Source organism: Dromaius novaehollandiae, chromosome 7 (assembly GCF_036370855.1).
Source record: "Dromaius novaehollandiae isolate bDroNov1 chromosome 7, bDroNov1.hap1, whole genome shotgun sequence".
NCBI classification, from domain to species: Eukaryota; Metazoa; Chordata; class Aves; order Casuariiformes; family Dromaiidae; genus Dromaius; species Dromaius novaehollandiae.
The window spans coordinates 6,650,677-6,669,174 of NC_088104.1; the positions used below are offsets into that span (position 1 = coordinate 6,650,677).

At 34.9% G+C, this 18,498-nt stretch overlaps 1 protein-coding gene across 1 annotated transcript in view; it reads left to right on the top strand.

Annotated features, from left to right (window-relative positions):
• LRP1B (LDL receptor related protein 1B) overlaps nucleotides 1-18,498 on the top strand; it is a 750,266-nt gene that overhangs the window by 724,235 nt on the left and 7,533 nt on the right. The window contains exons 85-88 of the mRNA XM_064515494.1: nucleotides 361-535; nucleotides 1,175-1,279; nucleotides 15,220-15,296; nucleotides 17,550-17,640. Coding sequence (XP_064371564.1) covers nucleotides 361-535; nucleotides 1,175-1,279; nucleotides 15,220-15,296; nucleotides 17,550-17,640 — 448 coding nt within the window. The remainder of the gene's footprint in view (nucleotides 1-360; nucleotides 536-1,174; nucleotides 1,280-15,219; nucleotides 15,297-17,549; nucleotides 17,641-18,498) is intronic.

The following is an 18,498-nucleotide window of genomic DNA, read 5'->3' on the forward strand; positions in this document are numbered from 1 at the left end:
TGTGCATGTATCAAAATTTTTTTATTCAGCCTGTGTCCCATTAAATGTATTAACATTGCTCTGCTTTTCTCATCACTAGTCATGTCATATGGGACAATGGCATAAATGGTTAAACATATGGAAGAAAAAAAATCTCTCTTATGAGCTTATACCTTTTTTTCACTTCGCAATTATAACTAAGTTACAATACATTGTATGTCTGTTTTTAGGTATTATATTAGGTGTAATGAGTCACCAGCTTCATTTACCATTTTGTTTTTATTACTGTAGTTTTTAAAAGCAAAAAAACTAAGGGTGTTACTTTTTCTGATGTGATACTCTTTCATATCTTTTAACATCTAGCTTTTGTGTTGTTTGCAGATGTTTGCCACCATTATTGTGTGAACTCTGAATCATGTACTATTTCTGATGATGGAAGCGTAGAATGTGTCTGTCCGGTACGATTTGAAGGTCCAAAATGTGAAGTAGACAAGTGCGTAAGATGTCATGGGGGACACTGCATAATAAACAAGGACAGTAATGATATAGCATGCAAGTAAGTGGGGAGGTATATTCAAAATTGCATATTTAGTAGCCATTAAATCCTTTAAATCTGTAAAGTTAGTTGCACAGTGGCTAGCCCCTGAATCGATCACATCAGAACAGTGTCTTTGAGCATATAGTTACTTAATTCTAGAAGAGCCTACTGGCCTCTGCCTTTTTAAACCTACTTTTGGGGCACTCATCACTGGGGTAAGCATCACATAGCAGGAGACTGAGCAGCTCTTCACTTGGAAAATATTCTGATAGGAATATTTAATGAAGTTAATAGTCTAGTTTTACCACATTTCTGAAATTTGTTCTTCTTTCAGCAGTATCTGTGACAATGGTAGAGTTATACTGTATACTAATGAAAGCATATGTAGTGGGATGTGCTGTTGTGTTGCTGAGTGATTATTCTATAGGAATAGTTTGTTTTCATGAAATTAATAGAAGGAAAGATTTAAAATATTTTTCATAAAAAGCTCACTGCCTGTGCTAGGTTTTTCAGGGTGGAAACCTAGAATTCCTGTAATCAGTAGATCTTGTACATACCATAAAATAAGTATTTTAATATATAGATAACTATAAGGTAATTCACACTGGATTTTAAAAAAGTACTGATAGCTATTTGTATTTTTTTAAAACATGACAGCTGCAGTAATGGAAAGATTGCCTCTACTTGTCAGTTATGTGATGGCTACTGTTACAATGGTGGTACATGTCAGCTGGACCCTGACACAAATATACCTGTCTGTCTGTGAGTATATTGCACTGTGTAGGTCATTAAAATATCTGTGTGCCAACAAATACTAAAGTTAATGTGTGTATACATTTAGGAAATGTCATGTGTTGTTTGCAGTGGGATCTGGTGGTGCTTTTTCTAGTTATTTCTATAACCTGATACTTTGTCTATTTCTTGCAATCTGGACATTGCGAGATGTAAGAAAGATATATGTTGCAAAATGTTTATGGGTATATCTTTTTAGACTCTAATAATTTCAGGCTAGGTCTAAAACACACTTAGGCATTTGTTCTGGAATGGCATCCAGAGGTGCAAGGGCGGCAACTTGCTTCCCTATGAAGTATATGGGGCAGGTAGTCCATGAAGCTCTTGAAAAGCTGTTTGCCTCTCCCTGGTTCTCAAAGATGGATGAAGTCTTTTCTTCTAAAAGGATGGTCAGAGGTGGTGGTGGAATACATCTGTAAGGAGCCTGATAGCTATAGGATAGGAAGAATAGTTTCCGTGTTTATTTGGTATATGTGTCCAAGGGTATGTACATGTATCTGTCGCTTCTGCCCTAACCTTTACTCTACCTATAGACCATAACTGTTCTCTTGTGAGATTGCTCTCTCTCTCCTGCAGAAATACACCACTGTTGAGAAAATAATTCAAGATACATTTCTTAAGCCCAGACATCAAATACCAAAGGAAACATGATTCTGTAGTCTAGACGGTAAAGTACTCTCTTAAGAGGTAGAAAAACCTATTCTAGTCCTTGCTTGAGCGCTGTGGTGTATCTTCTTGTTCAGCTGCTAGATGTAAAATATAGAAGTAGTCATTGTAGCAAGAAATTAATTTCTTTCCTGCTTTCAGTTGCAACACCTAATCACTAACCTACTGAGTCGTACTGTTCTTTTTTTTTTTTTTTTTGGGGGGGGGGCTAATAAATCTTCCTATCTTTTCTGCACTGCAGAAAAGCTTCATTATTGAATAGTCTTCCACTTCTCAGAACAACCTGGAGGTCAGAGCATTCTCCAGGAATGTATGAGATGTTAGAAGAAGTAAGTGAACTTGAATATCTCATTTCCAGGGTGACAGAAGTAAGTTATTGTCCCAAGGGATCTGGCACTACAACAACTTTGTAAAGAAAGTGCAGCCATCCCTTCATTTTGTTGATGTGTATGAGGCAGATGATCTTAGAGAGATGCCTGTTGTATTTGGACTCTGAAAGAAGTTAGGTGGAGAAACACCTTGCTTTTGTAGTCTGACCAGCGTGAGAGAGGGACCAAGCTGTTCATCCTTGTGAAAGCTCAAGCGCTTCTGAATGTGCAAAGGGGCAAAGCTGTAGATGCTGTATTATTGAAAAGAATGTATGCATACATACAGTATGCAGCTATGGGGTTAAGGACAGCTAAGTTGAGTTTTCATGAATGCAGTTCTGTGCTGTGGTCTGTACTCAACTGAAAACACTTTAAATGCCTGTATGCATCTGTCTCTCTCTCTTTTTAACTATTTTGATGTAGCCCTTAGTAATTATTATTTATAGCTCTGTAAATATCTTAGCAGATGAGTAGAGAGATTCATAATTCTCAGCAAAAGAAGAATCTCACAGCTTTAATGTTAGGCTTAAATATGATGACTAAATCTGGTAATTCACATGCTTAAACACTTTGAATGGCTGTTTTGGGAGCTTGTGATTCTTCCTTTCTTTTCTGATTGAACGAGTTTATACTTTTTCAAATTTGTGCGGAACACCATAGCATCTCGAAGAAAACAAGTTTCATACATTAATTTGTGTATGGATTTACAATACATAGAAGGCATTGAATAGACCAACACTGCCGACTGCTAAGAAAACAATCATGAACGTTTTTAAAGGCAATTGCACTTTGAATCAATCAATACAAATGTAGAGCACATTTAACAATAATACTTAGCTAAGAATATTAGATTCTTGAATGCAGAAGTTTGTACAGGCCCATTGTTTTAATAGTGTTTGATTAACATTCATTATCAAACATTGCAGTGTAGTATCAGATTGGACCTTCCATGTAAAAAAGAGTATTATTTAATATCTCTGTGTGTGTGTATGTGTGTGTGCCTTGCCATCATTATATGTACTGCGTTTAAAATCTGTTCAGCAAAAGGCAGAATATTTATGTAGGTCTATTTTACTGAAATTCTGCAGATGCTCTGTGGGGTTTAAAAGTCAGCGCTGTGACCAGAAAGTGAACCCTTGTGATTACTACTGTCAGAATGAGGGAATTTGCACTTTAACTGCGTTTAATGAACCGAGATGCAAGTAGGTTTAACCTTCCACTTAATGCTGCACATTGTGTGACATCATTTCAGGCCACAGTTCATTGGTTCAAGTCATGCACATTCACATACATTTCACAATATATACTTAATCTGGGGCCTTGTTTCTGTAATACACACTTACCCTCTGATAGTTGCACTGATGAGTATATTTAAACACAGACTGTTGGAGTATCTATATCATTGAAGAAAGAAATAAAAATACTTCAATTTTAATAAGCATATTGAAAATGCCACTTGGCTTTTATTGTTCACATTGTGAAATATTTTATCAAGTTAATCCTATACATAAAGTTCAGCAAATAGTGATATTTCACATGTTTTCAGTCTAAAACTGACTTTCCATTTGTTATCTGTACAGGGAAGGAAACAGAAAAGCTGTTTAGCTGCCATTTCAGGAGCCAAGCTTGTATTCATAAGCCTCTTTGTTAACCTCATATAAATGTGCTTTAAAATAGAAACTGTCAAACAAACAAAAATAGGAAAGTTACATCATAACTTTTCTTCTCCTCTGATAAAAAAATATATATATATAAAATAGATGTATTTGCATGCTGTATTCCTCTAGCGGATTTTAGGCCTGTTTCTTAAAAAGAACGTTTTAATCCTCACCAGGAAAGGAAACTACCTTTGCCTTTGAAAATACTGTATGTCAGACATACACAGTGATATGAAAGCAGTCAGAAGTACATGGATTTTACTCACCAGTTGTTATGCCAAAGTCAGAATTCAAGTCATGAGCCAAAGACCTAGACTTTATTCAGTTGAAATACAGAAACTCCAACAGCTTTAATCTTATCTCATCTAAATGCATGGTTTATGAACGCATAATGCGCTGTGGGGATGTGATGTGTTTGTGTTGGTGGGTAGCAATGAGAACTATTAGGTATGGTGAATAATTTTCTTGTTTTATTGAAATGATGATCACAATTCCTATGTCAGTATTCTTAAGCAATGAAACTCTGCCTTGAGCTGCTGAAGTTCACTGAAAAGTAGATTAGTAGTTCTGACTGAGTGTACGTACAATGAAATCATCGTACTTGTCGTTAACTACTTAGTAAACCTCAAAGAATATGGAGTGGGTCTGTTCATCAGCATACATGGGACATGGTTGTTTGGAACAGTTTCTACCTCTGTGTATCATACTTGAATATTCAGAATAATGCTGTTCTCAGAACAACCTGTTGCTAGCTGTATGCTCAGGTACTGCAAGTGCCTTTCCTCCTCTTTCTCTAAGACATTGTGGCACATTATCTCCACTCTCAAGAAGGTAACAGTCCAAAATTGGTTTGAAATGTTTTAATATGTAAAATAGAAAGTCTAAAAATACAACATTGAGAATCATTTTTTGTTTTTCATACTGTCTCTGACAACTTTTAAGTGTTAATTATTTAAACTGTAAAAGTTTGCTTTTTATCTAATGCAGGATTTTACAGAAAAAAAGAGAAATAATTTTTTTGGTTTCTTGAGTTTTCTGTTATTTTTAAGATGAACTTTCTTATGAAGCATTACCTTTTTTATAGCCAACAAAAGTTATATTCTGTTTCAACTGGAGTCAAAACTCACAAAGATACCGACAGTAGGATTTCAGCAAAGTTAATTGAATTACTTAGAAACTTCTGGAGTAGCATTGATATGCCTTTTTTCACATTGCCTGTTCTCATGATCTTTTGGGTTGATTTAGCTATATTTACCATCAAAATAATAATAATAAAAAGATATTAAACCATCTTGGAATCTCTTGGTTAGTCTTTGAGTTAATAATGTGAATTTTAACCTCCTCAGAACTTCTTTGTGAGCCCGACTGCCAACAGTTGCCAGGATCCATGTTAGCAGAAAGGGAGCATGGGATGCATAAGCCCACTGATCCTTTCTTCCTGTTTTTCCAACAGTGTGTAATTCAAAGAAATGCAAAGGTGGATTGTTAAAATAGGAACTATGCTGAGAAGCTTTATGCTGCTAAACACTTCTCTTAGACAGATGAAAATAACATTTTTTTCCTTCAGATACATTTGAGGCCACAGCCCAGGACATGCAATAGCCAAAGTTTGGAGTCAGACAGAAGGTAAAGAAACAAGCCTCAGAAATCCAAGGAAAAGCTGTCCAAGACAAAATCTAACTCTTCCGTACTTTCTGAAAGACATAATAAGAAAAAAGTAGGAAACAAAGGCTTAAAGAGAAAACAAAAGGAAGAGCAGAATTTGTGCAAAAGTGGTATTAGATTACAGTCCAAAGGACTGTTTTCTTGATGAAAGTTGTAGTACTTCTTTTTGAGAAGGATATCTTCCACAGAGAAGATGAGGGTGATGATTTTAAATATAGTGAGTTCCTTTTTTATTTAGTTTACTTTTTTATTCTTAATGTGACAATATTCCCAAGACCAATTTTAGTAGGCACTTGTGCTATGCAATAGAGCGAATAATCCAACCTCAAATAAAAGGAAAGCAGTAAAGCACATCAGTAATATAGTGTTTTCACAGAAAAATTGTACTGTCCTCCTTTCTCTGTTATCTGAGCAGGGTTTTTTGAAGATATTTTTGGAGGGTTTTTTTAATTAAATGTATTGTAAGGTGGAGAAAGGAAGAAGGAAAATGGGGAAGAAGAGAGGGTGGCAGGGAAAGATTAAATTCAAGATCCTCTTGAATGTGAGGAAGAGAGTGAGATGAACTGACAATCAGAAGAAGAGGAAGTTTAAATGAAACCTCGGTAGAAGACTCTTTTTTCTCATTCACAATCTAAACATAGAGAAAGCTAGTTGTCCTATTGTCTGTTCAGACCGCTGTTGTTAGTGTGGCCAGTGACTGTGTCAAGGAATTGTTAATAGAATCTTCTAACCCCTTTTTCTCTTTACAAAACCAAAATGGCCCAGAGGAAAGGGAAGAGAAGCAAGTAGGAGGAATGAGTTGAAGACAGTTATGGTGATGTAGAGGAGGAAGTGTAATTCCATATATGTCTCAGTTCTTCTTGCCAACCTCAGAACAAGCTCCAATTGATCCCAGTGTCTTGACGTTTTCTGGCACCAAAGTAGTTCTTAACCAGACTTTGTTTATAATTTTAGCAAGCTCATATTGGCAGGTAGGACACATCAGAGAGAAATAAAGTAACGCCATGCTTTCTGAGAGCCACTGTGCCATGGAACAGTAGTCTCAAAGACTTTCTCTGTAAGTTCTGCTCCATCATTAGGGAAAACAGTTTATCCCTCCTGCTTGCATGTCTGGCTATATTATGCATGACATCTATCTGGTCTCTAAGAGACAGTTAAGGACTAATCTTTTTCTAAACCCATCTCCAATTCATTGGTGGACAATTTTTAGAAAGAAGAAATTGGAAATGGCTTATTTGTATTCTCGTTCAGCAAGAGCTCCTTTCCTTTCTTGGTGTGATCAGTAGGGAATGCAAACTTTATACACAATCAAGCCCTTATTAGCATTCAGTAAGACAACAGAGAATAAGATTTATCTGTTCTGAAGGGCAATCCTAAAGCTATAATTATACAGAGGAACTGTAAACCTCTAAGAGCATACTCTGCTTTTACCAACCTAAACTGTTACGGCATATTTTTATTCAGTAATCTTCCTATCTCAAGTTTTTAAAACTTGAATCCACTGAATATTAGTTGTGTGTTGCAAATAGAAGTTGCCCTTTTCACCTAACCAGTTTATGACTGAATTAAAGCCCCACTGCGACCGCACATCAGCCTCTAAGAGGGAGGTATTTGTGAAACTGGTCTCTGGATTCAAGGAATACTCTGTCAAGTTCTGAAAGATACAGAATATACTGCAACTGGTCTTTGTATATAAGGTGCTATGCAATCCAGATTATGGATTCTTAGCAGTATTTTTAGGAATATGAAGAACTTTCTTTATTCCTTTTTCCATATTATTTTTCTTATTGCTCAATAATAAAGGTTGAGAGAGAGTTTAATATCAGAATGTTTAAATTTAAGGCACTGACCTTTTCTTTTTCTATGCACTACTGAGAGTATCTTTTAAGAATATGGTCTTATGTATACTTACTATCTTTTAACATTCACATATTAAATTTCTTAAGGATTTCTTAAGGATTCTCACTGATAGGTTGTGTAGGGGACATGTATAACACTAGAAGCATACAAGATGTTTCTGAATCACATCCAGTAACTTCACAAATCCACTGAAAGCAGAACAAAAGGGAGATCAGGTTCAAATGGGAAACAAGAAATGCTTTTTCTGTTTATTTCAGAAAATGTCAGTTGCATCTGTTCTATCAGTTTATCTTGTGTTTCAATAGTTAACTTTATTTTGCATCTCAGTTTTCTCCTCACAAATTATCTAACTGTATATGGAGTTCATGTAAGAGAAACAAAGTTTAGGGAGAGATTACATCTTGTATAGATATATAGAGAGAAGAATATAGACACTTTCCAGTACACAAGATCTTCCTCCATTGTTATAAAAGCAGTGCTATATCAGTTTATTTAGTAAAAAATATTACTCTCTCCCAAATAAGTTTGTTCCTTTTATACCTTTATCATAACTATAGCTTGCTATAATTACAGCTCAGTATTTGTATTACCATTATTTGCATTGGCACGTAAATATGATCAAATTAGAATGTGCTTGCACTGGGCATTATAGAAATATAATGAAGGATATTCTTGTTTTACACAGTTCACAGTCAACGTGATCCAAGACATAACAAATCATATTGATCCTTATCTAAATCCGACTGAACTTAAAGAGAGTTTGTAAATACTGTAATAGGATTTTGAGCAACTTTGCATGAATGTGGGTGAGGAGTTCAAGGTGACAAAAGTAAGGTTATATTACTATGCTGGATAATGTAAGAGGATAGTCATTTCTTCCTTCTTAGATTACTTGCAGCATAAAGGTTTATGCAGTTCTGTGTGTCTAATGTTTGGCTCTTCTGTTTCCTAGGAGTCATCAGAAAAAGAGAGAGAAATTCAGAGGATAATTCACAGCATTAAATTAGTTGCCTGTGGTTAAATGTGTTGACTATTCAGAGAGCTTCAGATTGTGCGTGTTGTATTTCTAAATTAGAATGAGCGTTCCTTCTTCTGTAATGAAGAATAAGCCATCCTGGGTTGTTTAATTGCTTGCAGTCAGCAGATGCATGGCTTTTGAGAGCAAATTTGGTAGAGAAATCAGTGGCCTTTCAGATTAATTAGAAAACACGTTCCATACAGGAGCTTGAAAGAAAGTGTAACTTTGGTAGCAGAAGCTGACAAGTGAACAGTGAAGAAAGAAAGAATTAATTCATTTCTAAAACAAACAGTTTGGCTGAATAGTGTATTAAAGACAACAAGGAACAAATGGGGAAAACAAGTTCTGAAATTTCTTAAAAGGGAGAACAAAATACTTGAAGCGCTGACATGGGAAAATTAGAAAACTAATTCTCACAAAAAGTAATAGATGAGAGATGTTTATGCCAGCTTTATTTTCAGTAGGTTGGAGAGAGACACTGTGCGTGTGTGCGTGTGCATGTTTTATGGAGATCTGAAAGGAAAGAGCACATTCCTCTTGATGGGGGAACTTTTCTCAAGCTCATATTCCATAATGCTGTACCCCTCTCCATTCCTTTCCTATCAAAAGGTCTTCTTAAGTGGGAACAGTTTCTGTGTAAGTATATGCATGTACACAAGACTCCTATCTATGGCAGAACTATGATCAAAAAAAGATATAGTCCGGCTATGGACAAGAAGGATACAGCAGATTAAAATCCCCTCACCTAGCATTTTCCTGAAGATTGAGTTTAAAAAAAAAAAAAAAAAAAAAAAAAGCTATTACAGCATAAAATAGCTGCAGCATCAAGAAGACTGCCTGAGAGTAGAAAGCAATTCTAACCATGACAGGCAGTAAAAGTGACAGAGAGAACAGTTGCTTTCATTAAATATCTTACAATAAATGTTTTCCTTATGATCTGCTAGAGGATATTTAATGAGCTACTCAATTGCAACAGGAAGTTCACACTATTATGCTGGTTCTTTAAAATCTTTCTCTTTCAACTAAAAACAGATTTGTTATAAATGTCTTGAATTTGAACATAATCAGCAGATTTTAACTTTATATTATAAAAAATTTTGCATCCAGTTTGTATCACAAACTAGCGCTATTTAAAGAAGTAAATCCAACTGGATATTTAGAGAGTGGTAGTCAAAGGGAGAAATAACAAGACCTTGGAAAAGAGGAGTATATATATTTTTTTCATTGAACATTTCTAGCCAGGCTTGTGATGAACATATCTTTTCCCCATGAGTTTAAACATGTTTGGATAAAACATGTTACAGAAGTTGCCGTCACACTTCATTACTTATTTTACTTCTGTGAGAAGGAGAAAGAAACATGGTTTACATATGCCTATTGATCCAGTCATTTCTGGTTCTTTTTGTATCTTAACCACCTTGATCCATTCTTTTCATTTTGGGTGCTCAGTATAATTTCAGCTACAGTAATAGAGTAAAAGCTATCTAGATACATTTTATCTTTGTATATTTACTGTATGTTAATAACATTAGTATGTGTGTAATATATGTACTGTATACATTTTCCTCGTAGTGGGGAGTTTAATGATCCTTGATTGCTTTGATGATTTCACTTCATTCTTTTGCTTTGGGATGACAAGGCCAAGTTGCATCTCAAGGCTTGTTTCTTTGCAGTGAACCACATGTAGCAACTATAAATGATTTGTATATAGTATAATTTGTATATATTAGTATGTAATTTGTATATGGTATAATTACATTTATGTTTAAAGTGACACTTTATTTTTCCTTGTAGGTTTTTATTAAATTTAAGATTCTCTGAGTTCCTCAAAAGTGGTTTTCTATATAGCACTGTAACATCTGCTGCCTGTATGATGAAAGCCTTAGGAAAGTATCACTAACTGCATTTTAGGAATAGTATAGTGATTTAGTTCAGTGCAAGGATTTTGTTGTGCTATGTCATCCCAGAGAGTTTTGGGGAAAAAAGAGGATTATTTTAATTTGCATCTTTCAGTGCTATTTAATACAAATAGTAAATACAGATAGTAAATAACTATAATGCAGATGTTCTGTTCTCTAGTCTTACAAGTAGCAGAGATAAGACAAGTAGTTAACTTGTTTCAACTTTAACTACTTTAACAAGTAGTCAAAGATAAGATATTTACAAGAGGAATTTTAATGCAAATGTTTTTAAAATATGAAGCTAGAAACTTTCATTTTGATATTTTATTGTTTTTTAATATGTAACTGATGAAATGAAGATGTGTAATATGTAACTAATGAAATGAAAAGTCAAAAAATCACCTTGTATAATTAGAAAATACCATTTTTAAGTAAGAAACATTTTCAATTGCTCTTGAACCTCTATGCTGTAATGACAGTTTCACAGATTCTGATGTATTTCTAGACTAATTTTTAATGCTGCATTCCTTGTCAGTCTTTTGATACACAGTGGTATATGGAGTTGGAAGGCAGTTCTCTACAAAAATACCTCTAACTGTGTATTGTGTCTTCTATATTATATTTTTCAGACAATGCTTGTGGCACCAAAAAAAAAAGAAAAGAAAAGAAAAAATGGCACACTGCCACCAATTTAGTCTTTTTGCTAGTTTTTTATATTTGTTCAGAAATTTAACAATCAAATTGTTCCTTTTGGTCAAGTGCCAATGTAATTGAGTCTGAAATTTTTTAGTGTTCTGACCTGTAAGGGTCATAAAAAAATAAAGGAAGGACATATTTTCTTTCATAAATGAATTCTGAAACAACGGCATGATGAATTTCAGAAATGTAAATATCTTGATTCTAACTATTCTTTATTACAAATAGGACATCTTTCTGATTTCAGTTTAGTTTTTTTTTTTTAAAAATCTCTGTTTTTCTGTAATGGTACATAAATGCTTCCTGTCACACTGGCATTCTGTGTCTCAGAAGGTGTGCTTCCCAAGCAGTCGTCTCTTTCTAAATGTAGGACAAATTACAGCAGAGAGAGCTGTAGCATAGCTTTATTAATGACCTTGGCAGCAGAATAGGTACAGTCTTTGTTTACGCCATTCCCTTTCAGGATTCATGCTGCTGTTCTGTAGGACGTTGTTGCTGTTGGAACTGTTCACCAATTCTATAGGGGGCTGGAGATTTGCACCCTAAGATCTTCACTGTAGCACGTGCACCACTTAGCTGACTCCCACATGTCCTTCACTGTCAAACTCCCCAGCTATTTCCATCCGCATTTGCTTATGTATAGCTCACGTTAAGCATTAGCACTGTCCTGCTTCACAGTTCTGTATAATATGAACGTCTTTAGCAGAACCAGTGGTCTTACGTAGTGCCGCTTCATTGATGCCTTTTTGTTTGCCCATGCTGCAAATGTCATATCTCTAACAATAAAACTGGTGGCAATACTACAGAATGGAAGCTTCTGATACCAAATGTTTCGGAAAGGTACAAAATAATGTGCATCAGCTGAAACCTAAAGTCATTTCCCATGCTAGATACTGAGCAGTCTGAGTTTAAATGTTCTAATATCAGAAAAATGTCTTCTCTTACTATGAATAATTTATGTCTACTGTATCTGAAGACCAGTGAAACTAGTTAAAACCTGCTCATCTTTTCCACATCCCTATAGCAACAGTTGTCCGTGTCCCAGCCCCATCACTATTCATGTGCCTATTCATAGCTTATTTTCTGTCTCAAATTCCTTTGCAAACAACACATCTTTCCTCTGGCCTTCATTTCTTTTTTTATTCTGTCTGCCCAAGAAGAGTCTTTATTAGCTTCCTGGACCATAAAAGGGCAATCATTTTACCTCTAAGTATAGAATAAAATGGCTGGCATCATGTCAGCTTCAGTCCCATTAATGTTTATTGGAGACAACAAATATTTGGAGTAAAGAAAATGAAGTGGCATGTAGATAACATGTTCTTATGAGACATTTACGAAAAAATACCTCAGAAGTATTTTAATATTGCTGACTTTCACAATTAAAATGCCAAATCTTTGGATAAAGAACTTCTAATCTTCATACCCTATTTTGTCTATCTACTACAAATGTAGCGGAAGGGGGTTTTAGCTGCTGTGAATGTCTTATCTCTTGTGAGATTTTGAAAAGTGTGTACATTATGCAGTGTTTTCTCATAAGCTTATACCTGCATGTTTCAGCGGGGACTCTTTTGTTAGTTCCACTGTTTTATACCCTTTCAGCTGCTCTAACACTGGCTCATCATCATGATTCTCTTATACAGCTGAATGTGTTTCAAACTTTCAGGGTAAGCATATAGGTAGAAAGTTAAGGTAGGTCTAACTCTTAACAAAATCATTCCTTTTCAATAGTGTAGTTTTAAGTGAACATTGCCTCTCAAAAGAAGCTTTAACCACATACGTTGAATTCCCAACAGCAATGTTGCAAAAATTCTGCTAAGAAATATGACTTTCTGTTCTATGGTTGTCACATGCCAACAGTTTGGATACATACAGAATACACGAAGTATGAAGATTTATGGTGTTTCTCTACAAGACTAGAGATACTTGCTTTGGAACTATGAATTGCACAGTGATCTCTTGAAAAAGCAAATTCCTTAAAATAGTAACTTAGTAAGGTAGGCTATCAGTGTAATCATTTCCATTGGATGTAATTGCTCAAATGGGATCTATAAAAATGGAATAGATGCAGAATAGGAGAGCACATCTTTTGATTAAAATCATAAGTGTGACTTAGAATGTGCTGAAGTGGTGGTAAGCAGGAAGAAAATGGCAGTTGGTTTGAGTTTTAAAATACATTATTGTGAACAATATCTTCTGTAATTAATTAATAACTGGGGAGAAAGACGTCCTTCACAGAAAGGACACTTAAGTGTGTATTTACCGTGTTATTCTATGAGATTAGGCAAAAGAACTTACTAAATAATAATGTATTTTATCTATTGTATGAACATTTTTGAACCAACTAATAATTAATAAACATTTTTCAAAGATCATCTGTGCATTATTTATCTGCATAGAGCTTGAGTTGAGCACTTGCATAACATATTGTAGCAAAAATCAAATTAGAACCAAAAAGAAAGTTCAAACATAACATGAAACCCAGTAAAGAGATTTGTCTGAATGTTGGATTGTGCTGGAATAGGCGTAAGAGCAAAGTGGGAAACTAGCTGTTCCTCCGCAGCGACCTAAAAAGACAAAAGAATCAAAATCATCTCTAGCAACGCTAGCTAGAAATACCCTGTAAGAATTCCTCGATTTTTTATCCTCAGTATTTTGTACCTTTCCAAATCTTTTAGTATCACAGAACAATGTCAGTGGCTAGGCCTGTCCACCTTTTAACCCTGCAATTTATGTTTAATCCTTAGAAAGGTGTCAGATAGCATTGGTTCTGTATGCAAAGTATTCTTTATTGCATTTTTATAAAGTTAATCTATGTTGAAATTCATAAATAGTTCAAAAATATTTGGAAAAACATGATTCATTACACAATATGCAAAAGAGGCAGTTTTAAAGTGAGTATTTCCTGCAGCTTCCACAAGGAGGGTTTCATGTTCTGCAGTAAATAATCATATTTACAACAGGATGAATAATGTAGTTGGATTTCATTCATGTATTTGTTTCAGTTTTGAGGAATTTGCTGAGGCTGCATTGTGAGGACTCCTTGTGTTTGCTTTTATGCATGGAGAGCTATTTTCAGTCCCATTTGAAGAAATTTACATATTGATATTCGCATAAGGAAATTATAGCATAATAACTTTGTGTTCATTCAAGCACCTGGCTTGTGAGCCATATGTTCTTAACATAAAGTATATTCCAGTTCCTTTGAAGTCAGTACAGATATTGATGTTCCTTCAGTTTCGTGTCTTTACATGCTTTAACTCTCACACATGCAAACACACGTGCACATATACATATTTCTATAAATACATATTTACTTATATATAATTCAAAATTAAAAACATAATTAAATTGCAGATTTTTTAAAAAAAACATTTAAATCTGAAAACAAAGAAAAGAGGAGCCACAGTTAATGTGTGAATATTATTCAAAGACAGATCTAATTGCTTAAGTAAATAATTACAACTACGCTTGTAAGAACTGTTCTGCAGTAAACTTTCCATTAGTCAGAGCAGTGGAGGACAGGAGTACCATGGAAGGACCTAGTCACTACGGATTCTGTGGGTTACTGGATGCGTGCGTTATTTTCTGTCCAGTCGGTATGCTTCATGCAGTGGGGAAGTGGCTGTTAGAGCTCCCAATGGAAGCTGACCCTCGAACAGTATAGTGCATTCATGCTACTACGTCCCTTAGCAAATAAACACGGCTGGACTAAGTTGGCTATGCGTAGATCCAGCTCAGGTATTCCTTCATTATTGTATAGTAGGTAGTAATTGGTATAACAGATATTAATATTCTGTTTGTTATGGCTTTTGTTATTTAAGAATTTTAGAAAATGACTGAGATTGCAATATCAGTAACAGGAATTTAAGATACAAAGCTATGGTTTTCAAGTAAGTTATTCAGGATGTTCAGAGCATCATGGTGTGTTGCTGGCTCCTCTCACGAAGCTTCTGTTGATTTTGTAGAATCGCTATTATCATTCGTGTAGTTCTTGAGAGGCTGCTGGTGGTTTCTTTAATAGGTTAGTGTGTTAACAGCTAACAGCTATTAATTTCACCATCTTAATTGGATCCTTTAGATGTTCAGCCAACTGGTCAGGCACACAGTGTGAGAGGCCAGCTCCCAAAAGCAGCAAGTCTGACAACATCAGTACAAGTAAGTACTTCAAATAACAACAGCTATCATGTGTCAAATTTTATCCATTTACAAATTATAACTTGATGATATTTTAGAATGAGAGTTTGTGAAATCATATGTGGTGGTTGCCTATTTTTTTATAAAATAACAGATGTAGGTCTTTCTCAACATTTGATTGACATTCAGTGCTATATGAGGTGGTTTGGATAGATGTCATGACATCTACACGCGCTGTTTCAAGGCTAGCCTGTACTTTTCTTAAAAAAAAAATGTATTAGGTGACAAGTGTTTGGTGATATCACTGCTGTGCAGAGCGCGAGTACAAGACCTCTGACCATTTAAGTCCCACTGAAAGCCTCAAAAATAGAGTTGTAAGTAGTTCATATGTTTTGCATTGGCTGTCCGCAGAGGTTTGAGCTTTTCTTACTGTGAAAATCATTCTGAAAGTAAGAATAGCTCCTGTCATATTTTTTAAACATGTCTGTAAGCATAAAAGGATGGTATTGCTGTGCTATCAGCAGTTTAAACTGGACAAGGTAGCCTGCAGTGCACTGAGTATGCTGATGATATCCTGCTGTACATCCCTCAGTCACATTTAACCCACCTGGGATGAATTGCCCGCTATTCAGGTCAGCTTGGTGCTTAGATGAAATCTACCTAGCAATCCAGACAAGTAAAATAATACTTACATGCTGGAAATGGTCAGAAAAGTGGGCAGTATTTCTTGTTGAGGAAATACCTGCGATGATTTAGAAAAGAGGCATTTATGTTGTGTCTGTGGTTAGACCCCAAACTGCACAATGATCACCAGACAGCAACTTATGCCTGGTAGGGTTTTTTTTTTCTATTGCATTTTTGTTTATAAATATGTATATACACACACACACACACACACACACACATATATATATGTATATACACATACATGCATACACATTAACACATGTATATACATATATATACATGCACCTGTGAAGACATAAACAACTTTTTTTTCTTCAAAGTGGAACTTCTTCCAGTTTTTTACACAAATGTGGTCTCACAGTGGCATTTCTGGAATGTCCTTTACACGTTGGATCTTCGTAAGTTTGAATGAGTACAGAATGCCCCAGGTTTTTGATTCAGTAGTACTTCATTTTGGGCCTATTACAATCTGACTTGGCTTCCAGTAAGCCTTTGGGTAGAATCCAGTTATATATTTTGAAGTTCGTTATTTAGACCATGTTTAATTTAGAGCAGAGACTGCAAACAACTTATGTAGTTGTCAATCTAACACGATACATGAATGATATTTTCATTTTTCACGTTATGTATTGTGATATTAAAGAAAATTTATGTCGTTCCACATATTCCTCTTGCTGGAGTCCTGTAGTCTGCAAGAGGCAGTTTGAGAGCTGTTACAGCATAAAATTATTTGTAGCATTTATTTCTTTGTTGCCAGATACTTATATTAGAACTGTGAAATTCTTAGAAGGATACGATTGCTGACCTTCTTCCTGCAGGTAGTCTTGTGTCACTGAAGTCACCTGCCGAAATAAAGTTCAGACAATTTTCTTCATCTCTGTTCTCGACTCTTGTCCTTTCCGTGAACATCACTGTCTGATCTGTGCACTGTTTTTCTGCTACATTAAGCATAACTGCAGTTGCCTTGTTTGCTTATATCAACATAACAAAATGATTGGCTCTCAAGTTGAATGCAGTAAAATGCAGGAATGTACCAACCACCTATAAATGAATTTTGCTTACTGCTTTTCATTTTTCTTACAAGTAAAAGTAATAAATATATATAAAAGCTAGTAACAGAATTATTGAGTCAGATCCATGACTGCTAAATCTTTTAAATTAATTACCATGTGATTTAAACGAAGTGCACAAGATGACAGAGGCAGTTAAAGTCAGTGACCATGCTACTCAATCCAAGCTGTTCCATACATAATCGTACGGTAAAAGAGGGCAAAATTTAGAAGAGTTGTGTGTAGTGAGAATTAATGCAAAGTATTGATACCCAGAATAAAGGAGTGCATCGTTTGTTGATAAACTTACTTGTAGTGTGTACAGCAATATCTGTAACAATACTTCTCCATTTATCAATATTCAAATCTCAAATTTATGAACCTCAGCAAAAATCACATCATATATTGGTGAGTGAAATTATTCTTTTTTAATTAATTTCACTATTTCACAGCTGTGAAAATGGCTAGATCAGAAAATGATTACATTCGAAACTCAATATTCAACGATATTCAATGATATTTCCTTTTCCTGTTTCAGGAAGCATTGCAATCATTGTTCCTCTTGTTTTATTGGTGACTTTGATCACTACTCTGGTAATTGGACTATTTCTTTGTAAAAGAAAACGAAGGTAAGTAATTTTATACTTTTGTATGGAGTAAAAAAAATGAACAAAATATTTAAAATATAAACAGCTCTTTTCATATCAAAAGTCCACTTTGTACATGTAGAAAAAGTATTTATTAAAATCCCTGTCCCTGGATGCAATGAGTTGATTACATTTTGGTTCTTGTAGGAATAATCGTCCCTATTATTTATATTCCAGCATACGGTAGATAAGTAAGTATAGTCCTTTTCCTGTCAAACTTGACCAATCCTGCCAAAGCTGTATAAGTGTTAATATTTTTATCCAGAGACTTAGTGAACTTAGTAAACAGAATTAAGGTATTTCATTGAAACCATGTAATCAAGAAAGAATGTTCATCTCTATAAATACTTGTAGACAGTCTGTGCAGAATTTCCAGTTTCTAATTGTATTCACTCTGGTTTATTTACATTGATTAATACGATTTGATTTTATGCAATTTATAGTTAAAATTTAAACAATATTCAGAGTATCTACCATAGAGTCACAAGCCTTGTCATCATTACAGCATTTTGTTAGTATCCTGTATAGCAAGCTGTGTTCCAGGACTGACCAGTAAATCTTTATTCTTTTGAACTGAGCTTCCTTAGAGCTGATAATTAAGTTAGGGAGGGCAGCAGACATTTTGACTGTGGCAACTTCTTCAAAAGCCATGTTAAGCCTGAACAAGCTTTATGCATTTGAAGTGTTTGTGGTATAAAATCTGGGTGTGCATGATTGGTGCATTGGTGTTTTTGCCAAGGAAAGTTTATAACTTGGATACAGGTAACCTTGATACAATAGAGACTCAGGCCATTTGTAAAAGGAAAATTAATTACATATGCAATTTTCTGTTGGCATTGG